General features: G+C 35.8%; 1 protein-coding gene across 1 annotated transcript in view; it reads left to right on the top strand.

Annotated features, from left to right (window-relative positions):
* The window catches only part of LOC107653541 (low-density lipoprotein receptor-related protein 1B-like), a 302,414-nt gene that overhangs the window by 211,686 nt on the left and 72,029 nt on the right, over positions 1–18,699 (top strand). Inside the window, exons 42-51 of the mRNA XM_016440286.1 lie at positions 2,856–3,048; positions 6,619–6,744; positions 8,744–8,872; positions 9,271–9,390; positions 10,704–10,817; positions 10,929–11,087; positions 12,814–12,936; positions 16,378–16,497; positions 16,860–16,988; positions 17,823–17,945. Of these exons, the coding sequence (XP_016295772.1) occupies positions 2,856–3,048; positions 6,619–6,744; positions 8,744–8,872; positions 9,271–9,390; positions 10,704–10,817; positions 10,929–11,087; positions 12,814–12,936; positions 16,378–16,497; positions 16,860–16,988; positions 17,823–17,945 (1,336 nt within the window). The remainder of the gene's footprint in view (positions 1–2,855; positions 3,049–6,618; positions 6,745–8,743; positions 8,873–9,270; positions 9,391–10,703; positions 10,818–10,928; positions 11,088–12,813; positions 12,937–16,377; positions 16,498–16,859; positions 16,989–17,822; positions 17,946–18,699) is intronic.

The following is an 18,699-nucleotide window of genomic DNA, read 5'->3' as shown; positions in this document are numbered from 1 at the left end:
ACATTCACAACCCTCTACGGACACCTTGGCAATTGAATCGCCATTGGCTAGTAAATTTTTTTTTGTTTAGGTGTATGGAGAATCACAATCAATCAATAAATAAATATATATATATATATATATATATATATATATAATTTTTTTGTTTGTTTTACAGTAAAAAGTGTTTGCATCAATTCAGATTTGCAGTTTTCACTTTTATAGTATGTGCTGCATAATTTACCAATTTCTATAAGTAGTAAATGTGTTGTAGAAATGTTAAAATAATGTTATAATTTTCAAATTAAGTTTTTCTCTTTGCAATTGGCTGAGAAGCTTTGCTTCATTTCAGATTTGTAGTTTTCAGTTTTAATCATGTTACTTCATGATTTTTAATCATGTTATTGTAACAATTTCTTTAAAGAACGTTGTGGATGCGTTGTAGAAATGTTATACTAAGGTTTTCGCATTCAAATTAGGCTTTTCTCTTTACAACTGGCTTTGACAAACATTTACTTCAACTGTTTTCAGTTTTTAATCATTTTACAACATTTTCTTGAACGGAAAATGGCAGATTAAACTGTTTCACAATGTCGCAATTAATTCCAGTGCTCAAAAATAACTTCCAGTCAATTCTGACCAAAATCATGGTTTTTCCGTAAATCTCCAGTTCAGTTCTATTGTTCTGTGAGTAAAAAGGGGCGGAGCTTAGCAAGGGGTCTTAAAAAAATAATAAAATAAATAAATGCAGTAGTAGTTTTAAATAAAATAGAACCTGTTTTAGTTGAGATTATGTTTGAATAACCGTCCATCACATTATTGGAGAGCAAACTCTGAGATAATCCCTGTTTAGAAGCTACTTGAAACGTAAGCCTGCACTTGGAGCAGGAATGTCATGTTCTAGTCCACAGGTTCATAATTCAATGCTAAAAACTTTCGATCTTAAGAGAGCACAAAGATGTTTTCACCTGTCAAGGCGACAGCTCTGATATGCAGATGTGTCTGCTGCATCTTTCATCCTGATCCCCCACACACATGCGGCGGCAATGAGCACTTGGGAATAAAGACGTCTCGACTGTGCGAGGGTGAGAACACATGTTTGACATGTTGTCATTGCAGATTAAAGCACGAGTCTCACTCTCCACGTGCCCATCGAGCCGCCTATTATTACAGAAAGACTCGCATTCAAACGGACGGCCCTTCAGAGACATCTGTGTCTGCGTGTGTTACTGAAGAGCGGTTAGTGCTGCACTTCAGAGCAGATGTGTGTGGCTCACGAAAGCCTTCGGAAAGAAATGGCAAAACACATGAAAAGCGTGTTTGTGAAAAGCGAAAAATGTGTGCAGCCTTTTTTTGGGGGATGGGGGATTACATGCAGTTATCATAGAAACTGTAATGAAGAATTTGCAGTGGATTTTTTGTGGACATTGTATCTTATTGTAACGGCACAAAAATATTGGTATCTTAATTTTTTTAATTTGTTTTTGTTTGTTTGTTTGCCTTTTCTTTTGTTTTTCAATTTTTTTTTTCAATTATGTATCTATTTATTTATCCATCCATCTATCTTGAAGTTTTTATGTTAGAGTCAACTTCAACCAAATTGAAAACACCTTGAATTTATTTTAATTTATTGTTTTATTTGTTTACTGCTGTGCTTTTTTTCCCCTCATAAATCAAAGGTTTTTTTTACGTAAACCAAAAAAAAAAAAAAAAAATCTCATTGACTTTTCAAATAAAGAAATACATTTTTATTTAAATTAATTTATTGTTTTATTTCTCTGTGTCTGCATTTTTTATATTTTTTTATATTTTTGGCACTTTTTTGCTTGTTTTTACACGGATAGATAAGGATCAAATGTTTGTTGTTAAATGTTAAATGATGTTAAATGATTGTTAAATGATGACTAACTCTTTGATGACTAAGTCTTTTATACTGATTTTTTGAGTGTAGATTTTGGAACCTGGTTTGTTCCCATGTCTGCGTTTCTGAGTGACTGTAATCAATTCATTTCTGATTCTTTCATTTCCTTCAGGCACAGCTTACCTTCCTCCCCGAGGTCATGCGTGATGTACTGTATCCCTGTGTCTGTTACAACAGCGATTGCATTTACACTCTTTAGATCTAGGTTAATCATTTATAATGTGGGCGATAATGGAGGAGGGCTGGCCTTCGGGTGTGATGGTGGTTCTATGTGTGACGTGTGTCTATGTGAATTATACAGGCACTCAGTGTGCTTTATTTTGGTCTGTGTGCCTTTGTGGTTAAGTGCATAAAGTAAACTGCCTGATGGAACTGTCCTGTACGGCAGGAGAGACACTTTGATTTATTTATTACCACTGCTTGAAAGTTACTGAATGATTTGTACAATTACAATATTTATAAATAGACTATCTATCTATCTATCTATCTATCTATCTATCTATCTGTCTGTCTGTCTGTCTGTCTGTCTGTCTGTCTGTCTGTCTGTCTGTCCATCCGTCCTTCTGTCATTCTATATATCTTTCTACCTGACTGTCTGTACATCCATTCATCGTTCAATCATTCTGTCCTTCTTTCTATGATTCTACCTGACTGTCTGTCCATCCATTCATCGTTCAATCATTCTGTCCTTCTTTCTATCATTCTACCTGACTGTCTATCTATCCACCCATCCATCAATCCATCCATCCTTCGTTTCATCTGTCTTGCTATCTATCTGGCATTTAAGCATCAGTCCAAAAAGTTCACAAACTTTTCAAGGTCAGGAGAAATATAAATTCACCAAAACTTTTGACTGTTAGTCTATAACCTGAAATATTTAATAGGGCTCTTGTAAAAAAATGTTTTTTATTACCAGGATATTTCCTCTCCTAAATTCTTCTTCCTAAATGTGTAGGTCATTGTGAAATCAGGACCCGGAACGTTCTTTGGCTTGGCAATTTACAAAGACTTCATCTTCTGGTCCGACTGGACGCGGCGGGCCGTGATCCGCTCTGATAAGTTCACCGGAGCCAATACGAAAGTCCTCCGTGCCGACATCCCTCATCAACCGATGGGAATCGTTGCTGTTTCCAACGACAACAACAGCTGTACGTAATTAATTTCCATTGTTCCATCACATGACGCAACCGTTTTAATGCTAAATTCAAACCAAATGTTTTTAGATGAATTGAAACTGAAGTGTCGTCAACAAATCTTTATACTATATTTCTAAAACCATTGAATCAAAGGCGGTTCTAAAACAGAATGTTGAAAACAAGCAGATAAATATGTTTCTTGGTTGACATAGCGGATGACTTGCAGTGTTGTTTGTATTAGTCATACAAAGCTTGTTTGCATTATTCACATGGGGTGTCTGAGATGCTTACTCTCTGATGACAGCAAACACAATACAAAGTCACTGATGTTAGATGCGTCAGAAGTCACTGGGGGCTTTTTTTGATGGGTGCGCGGTGAAGCTGGAAACAAAATCAACACATTCTGACAAGAAGGTCAGATAAGATGAACGTAATCACAGTGTTCTCTGCTGATGCGTATTACAGGACAAGCTGGGTTTATGTCAGCACAGTATGATAAATACAAAGACAAATCATATTAATGAGTGACTGTACATCATTAATAGGAACTTATCCAGTAATTACAGGCTGCTATATTTCCTTATGTAAAATAAATTATGTGTCCAAGGACTTGCTTTAAGTTTTTGATTCAGATTTTATCTGTATATTCAGATCCTGAATCAGCATTGTGATTAGGGTTCAGATTATGACCTAGACTCATATACAGATTGTGATTAAGATTCCTCTGAATTTGGATTGTGAATTCAGAATATGATCTATATTGTGCATCCATATTGTAAATTAGATTCTATTAGCACTGAATAGACAGATTATAATATATAATCTATGCAGGGTTTGAAATGAACTTTTTCACTCACCAGCCAATTAATTAATTTAGATTCATTATCTATATTGTACTACACCCATGTTTAGTGGTGGAAAGAGTACAGAAAATTTGTACTCAAGTACAAGTACTGTTACATTGCTGAAATAATACTCAATTACATGTAAAAGTACATGCGAGAAAAAGGTACTTAAGTAAAAGCACAAAGTACTCTTCTCAAAAACTACTCCGAGTACTAGTTACTTTTTTTAGCCATTGATATTTAATGAATTGTCACCAAAAAAAAAAACACTAAATAAAATCCGAGATCCATGGAGAAAATAGAATATAGCAGTATAAACATAACTTTGCTTTCCATTTATTACTTAAAACATTTACAGCAGGTGAAAAATATCTACATGTATACATATACATCTATCTAAATATATAATGCAGTAGAGCAGTCTACAGAAAGTAAATTCATACTTTAAATAAAAGGGTTATTGAGCTGTTGTTTACATTGTCATACAGGCCTGGATCTACAGTGGTGCTTGCTCAAACGAAAGCAAGAGCACCCTCAGTTGAAGCTGTAATAAAAGCATATTGGTGAAACAGATTTGGCAAACGATCCAGTTCATTTGCATTTGGAGAGCATGTGTTTCTATAGCGTTGAGCAATGTAGCCACAGCCATATCTGATGATTTCTTGAAAGCAATGGCCAATCAGAGGTGTTTAAGTTAGAATCCACTCACCGCAAGTCGAGACGAGACACGGCATGACACGAGATTTCAAAATGAGAACTATATGACATTTTTAACCAGTATTTTTAAAGGGTACATCGGATGAAATGTTCAATTTTTTAGCTTTTTTTTTTTTGCATTTAGTTTGGTTTCTGGCATGTCTGTCGTTCAGAAAAGCTGAAATGAAAACACGCAGCCAGTTTGTTATGGGATGTCTGATATTTACGACTACACATTTCGGGCATCCAAGGCCAAGTCCTATCTAAAAGAATGGGGGAATTCAATTCTCATTCAAAATACTGAGACCCAGTCCAGCCTGGCCACTGCTGGAAGTACATTTACATAAATTCGGTTTAGTGCACATTGTGACTTTTCCGTTTATATTCCCCAACCACGAAACTTACACCTGCAGTTCTTGGTAATTGCATCTGTTGAAACTCACAAAGTGCCTGAGGTGCAGATCTTTTAAAGGGAAGAACCCAAACTTGATTCACCCAGGAAGTAAAATGGCACCATGAAATTTACAGAATTAGCAGAATTTATAGAAAGTGACACATTTACAGAATGCCGGCTTTCCACTGTGCTTCTTTCTTGGCTTTGGTACAGACGTTTCTTTGTCTGTGGTTCAAGCCTCAGTGTTTCAAAGGACTCTAATGAAAGCAGCTTAGATGCTTGGCATCCCAAACTGCAAATGGAGATTTTCTCATCTCAGGACTGTCTTAGGAGATTTGGACCTCAGTAGCCACCGTCCCTCGTATCTATATAGTGCAGATGACTCTATTAAGAGAATTCGCTCAGACAGTGCTATAAAATGGTGAAATTCTAAGTAATTCCCCACATTGCTTTTTAAATCATAACAAAAAAGACAAACTCTATGTACCTTTATGCTGTTTCAAACCACACAACTCTTCTTTTGCCTTCTGAATATAATGACCTAATTATTATTTTAGGTTAACTGCCCCTTTAAAAGTGGATGCCATCTGCAATTCTTTATATTACAACTAATAAACATTGCTTTTTAATTGCCAGGCAACAGAAATCAGCAATTTAAGAGTCCAAGCTATTTAAAGGCCTATCCCATAATAAGCAAAAGCCTCCCAGGACTGAAGCCCCATGTCGCTACGGTGAAAGACGCTGGCCCAATGCACTCATCTGAATCCTCACCATTTGTGCAGGGGAATACACTCAGCCCATGGCTCCAGAGTCTGGCAGCCGCTTGTGTGTAGATAGGGCACAGTTCAGAGACCCATGCTCCACGCCAACGTCTGTGCCAAGCACAGTTCAAACTCACACCCGCCGAGGAGCCCAACCCTCTGACTGGCACTGCAAGAGTGCCCTTCAAGCCTTGTGTGTGTGTGTACGGTGCTAGGCTGAATGTATTGTGTTAAAAGACATCAGATGCCTTAGGCCGCATTGGAAATAGAGCATTCTGAAAGGCTTTCACAAAGTATTTCACACATCATTCAATAATGCTGTTCTTTATTCCAGCAAACAAACATGTTGTGTGCCCATTTACTAAATAATAAAACGAGCCTTATATACACTACCGCTCAAAAGTTTGGGATCAGTAAGACTTGTAATGTTTTTTAAAGAAGTCTCTTATGCTCATCAAGGCTGCATTTATTTGATCAAAAATACAGAAAAATAAACAGTAATCTTGCAAAATGTTATTATCCCTTGCTCTAAATATATTGTAATTGAAGATTGTGGTCTAGATTCAGTCTAGATTATGATCCATATTCTAAATCCAGATTATGATTCAGAATCTGGTTGCTCTGAGTACATAATTCTGTTACATCCATTTTACAATCGAAATTCATTTTGACATTATTTTAATCAATATTCATTTTGATGACAAGTTTATTTATTATTTATTCACTTTTTAAAATTTTTGTACACATTTTGTACACATTTCAGTGTGTATAAAATGTTAAATTCCTAACCCTAAGTATGAGCTGTAAAGCTGGACAGTTGTAAATGTCACGGTTTGATTCAATGCTTGATAGATCTGTTACCAAGGATTTCTCTTAATCCTTTTAGGTGAGTCATCCCCCTGCAGCGTGAATAATGGAGGGTGCCATGATCTCTGTCTGTTGACTCCTCTTGGTGTGGTAAACTGTACTTGCCGTGGAGAACGGATGTTACTGGATGATAACAGATGTGTATGTAAGTCCTGTACTCTCTCTCTCTGTATCTCTTGCTAATTTTCTTGGACTTTTATTTTCACTCACCCCAAATTTTGTAGTATGTCCCGGTGCTTTGAGTTATGTCCATGTCTGTTAGTATTGAGGCTGTCTATATGCTGGAGTATTCCAAATAATAGCTGATATTTCAGATTGGGATGCTGGTGATAAAGAAAGTTTTGAGAATATGTTTGGTAGCTGATTGGCTCTGGATTGAAATTCAGAGCGAATGTTCAGGTCTGCAGTGCCCCATGTCTGTAGGCGAATAGGTGAGACACAGGGAGCATGTGGGACAGAACGGTTGCTTTTAGCATAGTGAGAGAAACATGCTGCTGCTCTAGAAACAAACAGCAGCAAAATCTAGGTGTGAGGTTATGGCCCAACAACCTTATTACTGCAGAATCCTTCCTGTTGTTCTGAATATTAATTACAAATCCAAATTTTGACTGTGATTCCTGTTGCTTTGAATGTAGATTTCAAATCCAGTTTATGATTCAGATTAATTTTACTCAGAATTTAGGGTTTAGACTCAGATTTAGATTAAATTATGAAGACCAACTGTGCATACAGTTTGTAATTCAGAAGCTGAGTGATCCATATTCTGAATCTGAATCCAGATCATTCACATTCCATTTGCTGTTAATATATAATTCTGGAACTATATTATAATTCTGATCTATATTGTGCATCCATATTGCAGCTTAAATTCATTTTGCTTTGAGTATAGATTCTAAATCTAGATTGTGATTCAGGTTCACTTCGCTCAGAATTTAGGTTCTTGGTCCAGATTATGAAAAAAATAAAAAATAAATAAAAAAACAACAATTGTACATACAGATTGTAATCCAGATTTCCTTTGCTCTGAAAATAGATTCTGAATATGAAAACAGTGGTCTAGATTCAGATTATGATCCATATTCTAAATACAGATTATGATTTAGATTCCAATTGCTTTTTGGAACCAGATTGCGATCTATATTGTACATCCAGATTGTAATCCATGCTCTAAATATAAATTCTAAATACAGATTGTGATTCAGATTTATTTTGTTCAGATTTAGGTCGTGGATCTGTATTCTAAAATATAATTGCACATCCAAAATGCAATCCATATTTCCTTTGCTTCAAATATATGGACTCAATACCAAGATTGTGATCTGGTTTTAGATTATGATCCATATTCTAAATACAGATTATGATTTTGATTCTGTTTGCTCTGAGTATCAAATTTTGAAACCAATTTTGAATCCAAATTTTGCTCTGAATATAGATTAAATCAAGATTGTGATCTAAATTTTCTATTCAGATTATGGACTAAATTGTTATTCCAGATTGTGATCCAAATTTATTTTGCTACACAGTAAATGCCAAGTGCTTTTATTTTCACCTATTTGGAGCCACTATGGATTCTTATCTGGAAAGATGCTCCAGGTCTAAATGCCAGTTTCTTTACAACACATCTGCATAGTTGATACTTTTAGCCTGATCTAGATGTTAAATAGTGTTTCCGTCTATGTATTGATACCTAGAACATCCATTTACTGTACCTGAGTACAAAAAAAATTGAAAACACGATTGTGTGACTTAAAAAAAAAACATTGGTTAGATTTAGGACCACTGAACATGGACACTACACACTGTGACTTTCAGTCTAGGATTGCAGCAGCGCTCAACTCTCTGCTTGAAGAGGATTATGGGGCTTATGTGTGTTTAGATGTGTTTTTGTGTTCAAACAGCTAGACATAGTGCATCTGATGGAATAGAACAGGACACAGGGGACGTGATGCAAAGGCCAAGGAGACATCCCTATGAACTTTGTGTACATGGGCTAACAGTAAAAAAAGTGCAAATGGAACTCCATTGCCATGTCTGTCCTCGGTTGATTATGTGTCAAACACCCAAGCAGTCAATGCACATCCCTAATCTTTACTTCAGTGCAGCACATCACAGCTCTACAAATCTCTTTTACTCTCATCTTCTAGCTCTGAACTCCTCCTGTAACATCCACTCTGAGTTCCAGTGCGGGAATGGGGAATGCATCGATTACCAACTGACATGTGATGGCATCGCGCACTGCAAAGACAGGTCGGATGAGAAGATGCAGTATTGTGGTAAGAACCCAATCAGGCAGGGTGCTGTGTTTGAGCCCTCAGGTTTCATCTCGAAACTGAATGAAGGAAGCTGCAGAAGGTCTCCCTGTTCTCCTGTGACTCGAGCTAATAAGACGAGCTTAGAGCAGCCTGGCAAAAACGTAATGAGTGCGAGTGATGTGACAGGCCGACTGCTGCTCTGTCTCTCCCTCCCTCTGTCTTTACTTTCTCAAGCAGAGTTTCTAATGAAGTAGTTGTTGTCAGATAGTTTTACTATCCAGACGTTACATTGCTATCTATCTATCTATCTATCTATCTATCTATCTATCTATCTATCTATCTATCTATCTATTTTCCTTCATTTAACTGTGTTAAATGTGTACAGTCCTATGCCTAATCTTGGCTTTGTCATTCTTTAGAAAACCGGAACTGCAGACATGGCTTTAAATCATGCTATAACCAGCGGTGTGTGGCCAACCATCAATTCTGTAATGGCGTGAATGATTGCGGGGATAACTCCGATGAAGTTTACTGTAACAGTGGGTATTTTTTCTTCTTCTTCTCACAGAATTGAAACCTATGATCAGTCCAGTGTTGGTCAGTTCAGGAATCTTCTCTTTTGTTCCCCCTTATTCTGCCCAACCCTCTAGAGCAGGGTTCCTCAAATCTTGCTCTGGAGGGCCAATGCGCTGCAGAGTTTAGCTCCAACCCTGATCAAACTCACCTACCTGTGATTTTCTAATGATCCTGAAGACATTGATTAGCATGCTCAGGTGTGTTTGATTAGGGTTAGAGCTAAACTCTGCAGCAAAGTGGATCTCGTGGGCCAGATTTGAGGATCCCTGCTCTAGAGAAATGCAGTCCATCAATCAGTAGAACTCTTGAATTCTCGCCTTGCTTGAACATCTAAATAAAAAACTATTAAGCTTTAATGCAGAAACACATCTATAATGTAGAAAGTACAAACCACAGATCTCGGCATTGCTATGCTTCAGTGAAGGTCAAAGAAAGCTGTACTTTTTCCAGCAATGCAGGAATCTAAATACTTGTAAATAAATGAATAAAATGCATCTCATTACAGATATTTTTATTGTACCTTGTCTCCTGTAGCCAGTGAAATTTGATTGTTATCTCCTCTTTGTAAGAATCAAACGCGCGCCTCTTTAAATAAACCAGTTTTGCATTCACACGACCACTGGTTTTGAAAATGAAGTGAGATCTAATTTAGCTATAACTGGGTTTCTGTTCTCATTTCGTTAACACAATTAGTTTGAACCGCTGTCTGCTTGAATATCAATGTACTTACACTATTAATTATTATTATTATTATAATTTGGAATGATTCAAATGTGAAAGCGAAGTTAACCCAGAGCTCTTTGCGTTCATATTACATATTAAACTTTACTGAAACAAACCAATACCATTTTCCTAGATCATCTCAATTCTGTTTGCTTAAAAGTGGTCTTACTTCATCTAAAACGTTTGTGTTTGCTTTAAAGTAGACTTCATTTAAATCATTTTGATTTGCTTTAAAGTGGTCTGACTTCATTTAAAGTGTTCTGGTTTTCTTTAAAGTAGTTTGACTTCATTTAAAGCGTTTTGATTTGCTTTAAAGTTGTTTGACTTCATTTAAATAATTTTGATTTACTTTAAAGTAGTCTGACTATTTAAAACGTTTTGGTTTGCATTGCAGTGGTCTAACTTAATTTAAAACGTTTTGATTTGCTTTAAAGTGGCCTGACTTCGTTTAAAGTATTTAGATTTGCTTTAAAGTGGTCTGACTTCATTTAAAGCATTTTGATTTATCTAGTTGTGTTTCTAGTTAATCTACATTTTTCCCTTCTGGTTCCAGATTCCGCGTGTTCGTCCTCTGAGCGATGTTGTGCAGACGGCTCCTGTATTCCCGCATCATCTTGGTGTAATCAGATCATCGATTGCGCTGACGCATCGGACGAGAAAATCTGTAGTAAGATTAGCATGTGTGAAGGCACTAGCCTGTTCGCACTACTGATGGTGTATGTTTGTTTGTCACTTAACGTGTGAAACACTCGTCTCATTGTCCTTTCTGTGTTTCCAGATAGCACAGACTGCATGGAATACTACAGACTGGGTTCTCGCGCCAGCAACAATGAGAGGTTTCTAAGCTGCAATTCCACGTCGCTGTGTGTTCATCCCTCCTGGATCTGTGACGGAGCCAACGACTGTGGGGATTACGCAGACGAAATACACTGCCACGGTAGAAATGCATTTGCATTCTCTCCCCCGGTCTGTCTTTTTCTTGTTTGTTTGTGTTCAAAGTACAATGTTGTCACGTTAAGAATGGAAAATAGCACTGGGAACAAAGGGAATACAAAGTTTGCATTGCGGTGCAGTGACGGCTCACATTCCCAGAGCTTTTTATGAGGCTCTGAAACGTGGACTTTTTTGACTCAATCACACGGAGTCCTGCCAAATATTTGACCGTAATATACTTAGATGTTTATGATATATGTAGAAAGCCCAGGACCTACTGAGAATATTTAATGACTTAATAAGCCCTTGCGGCTGAGTGAAACACAACTCTGGAAGTCGATGTGTATGTAGACATTTTTTTTCTGGAACTTTACAGTCCTGTCAGAATTTATGAGTTGAGCGCAAATTAATGACATTGCAATGTCATAATTAAAAGTTGGAAACTCTGGATTTTCTTTGAATGAAAGAATCATGGTAGAAGCAGGTTGCTAATGATCACATGTGAATTTTAATTGTGACTTGTTGACGCTACAGTTTCATTTATACACATTCTGACTGATTATATATATAATGTAATATAATGTTATATATTATATAATAATATATTCATTTAGCAGACACTTTTATCCAAAGCAACTTACAAATGAGGACAATAGAAGTAATCAAAATCAACAAAAGAGCAATAATATACAGGTGCTATATTAGTATATTATTACAGTGTTATATTTCTCTTAAATCTCATTTTGTAAAACAAAAATCGTGAATTGAATCGAATCATGAGTTGAGTGAATCGTTACATCCCTAATAGATAGATAGATAGATAGATAGATAGATTAATCTAATGACCATTTTATGTCAACGTGTTGTTGACAAATAATATATATATTGTGTAATGCATACATATACATATATTACACAAAGCCACTTCACTTTTAACTTTTACTTTATCATAATTAAAATAAATTGATTTTGTTGTTGTTGTTTGTTTGTTTTTTTATTTTTGTTTCGTTTTATATGGATTTTCATATTTTAAGACTGAAACTTGATCTTGTAAAAAGGGTGAAACAAAATAAACAATATATAAAGACATTTGAAAAGTATCATATGAATAATACCATTGTAAACAGTTTTCTTAGACAGTTTTAGAGTCTTTATACAGCAAAAGAAAAAATGTTTTAATAAAAACTAATGCCTTGGGACATAAAAGTGCCTGTGAACACCCATTTATGACTTCAAAACTTCTGCGTAGGAACTTTTCTGGACATCTTGAAGGCAGAAATACACAATACAAATATGTGATTGTTTGCTAAAGCACTGGTTTTCTGAAAATGTTTGCTCCAAAGAGTGTATGTTCCTTGACAACTAAACTGCAGTAGAGCCCTCCAGAAATTATAGCTCAAACCTTTAATAGAAATATGAAGAGGATTCAACTCCTGACCTCTGCTGTGGTGGCTCCTATCTTACAGACAACGAAAACTCAGATGTTGCAGGTTTAAAATGACCTTGATACGCAAGTCTGAATTTAAATGCAAGTACAAAACCACAGATAACAAATTGGATGACTGAAGTTGAGGTAGACATTCAGAGGTCAAACAGTTGATTTATTTACAACGTTCTCATCCTTTTTTTCTTGAAATAGTGGTGAACCTAGCAAACCCTTTGTTAATTTCAGAAAGTAAGAACAGGTTCCTCTAAACCCTCATATTTCTTTATTTTGGCATTTCTCCCAGCTTCTTCAGTCCATACGTGTGAGGACGGCCATTTCGCGTGTCCCAGTGGAAACTGCATCTCCAGCGTCTGGATGTGCGATGGACAGAAAGACTGCGAGGACGGAGCGGATGAATTTCAATGCGGTGAGCCCCACCTTTCTGCATTTATCAACTAATCATGCCGGCTGGACACATCGCTCTAGATGTCATACTAATTAATTTATTCACGTCTAAAGACTTTATTTATCTTCTAGTCACGCATGACCATCTACATTAGAACGTAAGTGCTATTTTGCTCTGATCCACTTGTCATGGCTAGTATGTGGTAAGTGCTAAATGGGAGAGTTTAGCTGCTTGACATTCCTGGCTTTACAGTGTTAAGGCCCGTTCACACCAAGAACGATAACTATAAAGTTAACGATATTAGTGTCCACACCAGCGGACGATATCGTCTGTTTATTCCAAGTGCACGCTCGTCTGCCACTTTAAATTCTCGAGCTCGTTATGGCAGGGTTGATTCTGATTGGCTGTCAATGTTTTTATCGTTCATCAGCTGGAAAAAAATCGCTCTGAAAGTGATTCCAACGATATCGTTTCTCTGTGCCTTTATCGTTATAGCTGTGGTGTGGACTCTGCTATTCTTTAATATTGAGAACGATTTTTAGAACTATATCTTTATCGTTATCTCTATAGTTATCATCCTCGGTGTGAACAGGCCTTTAAAGTCATGCTTTTATCAAAACGTTATGTTCGGTTTCTTGTCTAGTCTTTGTTTTATAATTCCAGACGAATTACTGTAGAAGTCTGATAAACTGGTATTTTTTATGTGATTACATTTTATTGAAGCTCATTTCTACTTCAGGGTAAAAAACAAAAAAGCTAATTATATTCTCCTAATTGCGACTTTTTCCCTATAATTGTGAGATTATATGTCCCATTTGTGATTGTGTATTTTCAAAATACTTTTTTTTTTTTCTTGTAATTTACTTTCAGAATTCTTGGAATGCTACATTGTATGTCTCAATGTTACTTTATTTCACATAATTATTTCTTGAAATTTAAATCTCCCATGGTGACTTTTTATCCCAAAATGTGTCTTGCAGCGCTTTCTTATACCTTATATTGCAACTATTTCTCATAATGACTTTATTTCTCACAATTTGTGACTTTATGTCTTCCATGGTGAATTGAAGTCTCACAATGTGACTTTATTTCTCAATATAGCAATTATTTTTCCAGAATTGCTACTATATTTCACAGTATATATACTCTATACACCTTACAATGCTGCTTTATATCTCGCAATATGACTTAATTTCACGTAATTTACTTAATCTCTCACAATTTGCAAATTTATATCCTAAAATGTGACTTTATTTTTTGTTATAGCAAGTTTGTGACTTTATATCTCCCATGGTGACTTTATACCAAGAAAAGTAACTTTATGTTTCACAATTTTACTTTGTTTTTTTTATAATTGTGACTTTTTCTCGTTATTATGACTTTATATCTGGCAAATGTGACTTTATATCTTGCAGTGAATTCTATCATTTAATCTTTGTCTCAAAATGGCCTTTTTATTTATTTATTTATTTATTTATTTTCTGTGAGGTGGAAATGGTAACAATTACATTGCGAAATACGAAAGTTGTAGTTAATTTCTACATAAACCAACACACTTCAATTTCAGGCTATGCTTAGAGAGAAGTTTAGTTGAATTTTACGATATTCTTGAAGAAAGTTTCATGAAAAGTTGTATAACTTTAAAATATGGTTATTCCATCCATATCTTGCTATAATGTATAACTATCAATCTAACATATTCATGTTTCTCTCCATCTCAGACTTTGTGATGTACCTCTAAAGTGAGCAGAACTGTAGGGTAGGAAGTTCTAGGAAGTTCTGCTTTCCTGCTGCGAGCAATCTTTGCTTTGCTTCTGTCATGCCGGGAATCCTTTTGGTTCCGCTTCAAAGCATCTTATTCTGAACAAGAACTCTGATCTGCGAGTGAAGCTCCCGTGTAGCCAGCGCAACTCTGGACAGCGCTGCGACCTCATAGTCACTGACCCAAAATCAGAAGTAATACTGGTTTGTTTCCATGTCCTTGATATTGACGAATGTGCTGGTGCTTTTTCACCTTTCATTTTGGTTATTTGTTCTTTTGAAACTTCCCTTAAGGCAGGTTTTGAAGAATGACCCTCATTTTCCTCTTCGCTTTCGTTGTCTTCAGCCCTTTTGGTGTCACTTTTTAAAACCTTTCTCTCGGTGACCTTGGTCTCTCTGTCCCAGCCTCCGGTGGCTTTGCCGAGATATTACAAAATCAATGGCAAACGCAAACGTTCAGACTGCTGATAGGGGCATATTTGTTCGCACCTCCCGTGGCTCGCATGCGTATGCAAGTGGACAATTACTTTAAAAGTGCTTGCTAGCAGGATCGCCTTCCAATGTTGAATCTCTAATCCCAACAAGGGCGAAGGGGGCTTTTAGAGGCCACCTTCTTCAGATATTGCACTCAATTTGGCTTTCAAAGGCAAACTTATAACTATTAAAATGTATTCATAGATGTTTACACTTTCATTTTGCTTATTATAGGGTATAATTCTTAGCTTTCCCACCAAAATGTATATGCGGTCATTATTTATTTACCCTTATGTCATTTCAAACCCGTATGGCTTTTTCTTTCTTGGAACACAATATAAAATATTTAGAAATTTTTTTTTTGTTTGTTTTTGTTTGTGTGTGTGTTTTATTTTGGTTTTATTTTTATTTTTCTTAGTTTTCCCACCCAAATTAAATTTCTGTTATTATTTATTCACCATTGTGTTTTTGCAAACCTGTATGACTTTTTCTTCCCTGGACCACAACATTAAATATTTTGAATTAGTTTTTTTGTTTGTTTTTTGCTTTTTGTGTGTGTGTGTGTGTGTGTGTGTGTGTGTGTGTGTTTTGTTTTGGTTATTATAAGGTATAAATGTTCTTTTTCTTAGTTTTCCTGCCAAAATTAAGTCTTTCCAAACCTGTATGACTTTTTCTTCCCTGGACCACAACAAATACCAAAAAAAATATTTTGGTTAGATTTTGATATATATATATATATTTTTTTTTTTTTTTACATGTTTCAGAGCAGTGTAAACATTTCCAAAATATAATATTCTGTATTCTATAGAAGAACTACAGTCAAAGTGGTTTCATAGATGTTTACTCTTTCATTTTGCTTCTTATAGGGTATAAATGTTCTTTTTCTTAATTTTCCCGCCAAAATGAAAATTATGTAATTATTTAGTCACACTCATGTCTTTCGAAACCTGTATGACTTTTTCTTCCCTGGACTACAAGATAAAATACTTTTGAAAATGTTGATGCATTTTATTGCTATTTATCCCTTCAAATAGCGAAAAAGAGGGAAAAGAGTAGCGTGAACCTTTACAAAATATCATATTTTGTGTTTTATGGAAGAGCTAAAGTCAAAGTGGTTTAAAACAACATAAATGATGAAAGAATAATAATTTTTGTTTCTCCCGCTTCTTTAAATGTCAGTATGGCCTCCCTTGGGTTTGTTTTCAAAGTTCAGTCTTTTCCCTCTAGATTCATCGTGCCTTTGGAATCAGTTCGCCTGCTCGAAAAACAAGTGCATCGCCAAACAGTGGCTCTGTGACGGGGAGGACGACTGTGGTGACGGATTGGACGAAAGCGAGGAAATTTGCGGTAAAACTCTGAAGCACGTATTTGCATTTAGGCCACACAATGAAAGACTTCCTCTGAGAGGAAGGATATAAATCAACATGAAAGAGGTGGGAAGAAAAATTGGCCTGCGGTTTCATCATAGTCGCGAATTTATAGCCATGCTGTGCTCCTAACAAATGGTCTCTGGAAAAAAAAAAAAGGTTTCGCAAAGGTCAAACACAAGCAGATTGTTAAACAAGTTCTCAAGACAATGCTTAAACTCTTTCAATTACTTTGAGAAAGTTTTTTTTACACAAATGAATATTCATTAATGACACCGTGCAGTATGTTGGCTTGAGACTGCGATGCTTAGTCTCTCTCTTTCTGACTCTTTTTCTTGGCAGGTTCGGCAACATGTGCCCCCGGTTTGTTTAGTTGCCCAGGATCGTACGCTTGTGTACCCAGGAACTGGTTATGTGACGGGGAGAGAGATTGTCCCGATGGCAGCGATGAGCTTGCAGTAGCTGGCTGTGGTAACTTCAACCATGCTATTTACAAAACCAGCAACTTCCTCAAACACTTCCTCTTTTCACCTCAAACCGCAGTGTAGTAACATAATGGCTGCTTTTCTCAATAGTACTGAAGCTAGTAAACGAATGCATCAGTCAAAAGTTTGGACAAATTTGACTGAATTCATGTTACTCATGTTTGTTTAAATGCTAGAAATTGGTTTTCTTTCTTTCTTTCTTTCTTTCTTTCTTTCTTTCTTTTTTAATTTTAGGTCATGCATTGTTTTTATTTTTATTTTATTTTTTTAGGTCATACATTGTTTTCATTATTTTACTATTTTTCAATCAGTGACTCAATCAATCCAGGCATTTCATGTATTCTAATCTAATCTATTCTGTTCTATTTTATTTTATTTTAGGTCATACGTTTTTCATAATTTTACAGTTTTGCTAAAATGAAATTAAAATAAATAAATAAAAATAGCCATTTTATTGGTAGTCATTCATTCATTCATTCATTCATTCATTCACTCACTCACTCACTCACTCACTCACTCACTCACTCACTCACTCGTCCATCCATCCATCCATCTGTCCGTCCGTCCATCCATCCATCCATCCATCTATCCATCTATCTATCTATCTGGAACAATGAACACTAATTAACACCACTGTTGGGTAATAAGGTGCCAAATTTATCCAAAATATGTTATTTTTATCTGCTGTCCCTGAATTTTCAGACCCACAACCAAAATAATTGGGGATTTGAGACAAGTCTCAGGTGTCTATTATGTGATGCTCCTTTTATCCTAACACATAGCTAACGTCCTGTTTGTTCCTGTTCCTCTCTTTAATAAGCTCCGAACAACACGTGCACCGAGAGCACGTTCCAGTGCCGGAACCAGAACTGCGTCCCGCGACGTTTCGTGTGTGACCATGACGACGACTGCGGAGACGGTTCTGACGAGTCTCTGGAATGCGGTGAGCAACGCCGGTTTCTCGATTCATTACTTTCTGTTGAAAATGACCGTCCCTTTGCGGCCTGTTTAAAATGGGTTGCAATTGTGTTGGCACGACTTTAATTGTCAGCGGTTGGAAGCGGTTGCAGCATGCACAACTCACTGTCCCATACCTCAGATCTAAGAATAAACACACTTGCTCAGAATAATAGATGGAAATATAGGCTCAATTTTTATTTTTATTTTTGATCTATGAGATCTCTCTGATCTGATCTATGAGCTGATGATTCTCACAAACCTGTCCTGGACGCATTTTACCACAAAATCGAAAAGAAAAACAATTAGAAACTAAGCATTTTTGCATAAATTAAGTTGCAGACAATGAAATAAATAAATTTAATTTATATAAATTTAATTTGGAAAGCGTACTGTAATTGAGTACTGTTTTTTTTTTTCATTTTAAAATCAGCATAAATTTAAGTGAGTAAAGTGAAGTGAAAATATGTTTAATTAACATTAAAAAAATGCCCAAATGCAACATTTCTATGGGTGTTTTGTCTTTATGTAAAAAGTATTATTTTTGACATTAATAATTGTGCCTTTTTTCTAAGAATTGCAACTTTGTCCAATTTGTGACTTTATATCTCACAATATGACTTTTTTCGTAATTGACACTTTTTTTCTCATAACTGACTTCATATGTCATCATTGACTTCATTTGTGTATATATATATATATATATATATATATATATATATATATCTGTGTGTCTATTT

Source organism: Sinocyclocheilus anshuiensis, unplaced genomic scaffold (assembly GCF_001515605.1).
Source record: "Sinocyclocheilus anshuiensis isolate Anshui unplaced genomic scaffold, SAMN03320099.WGS_v1.1 scaffold1079, whole genome shotgun sequence".
NCBI lineage: Eukaryota > Metazoa > Chordata > Actinopteri > Cypriniformes > Cyprinidae > Sinocyclocheilus > Sinocyclocheilus anshuiensis.
The sequence above is the reverse complement of the archived record's forward strand: the minus strand, read 5'-3'. Positions and strand labels throughout refer to the sequence as shown.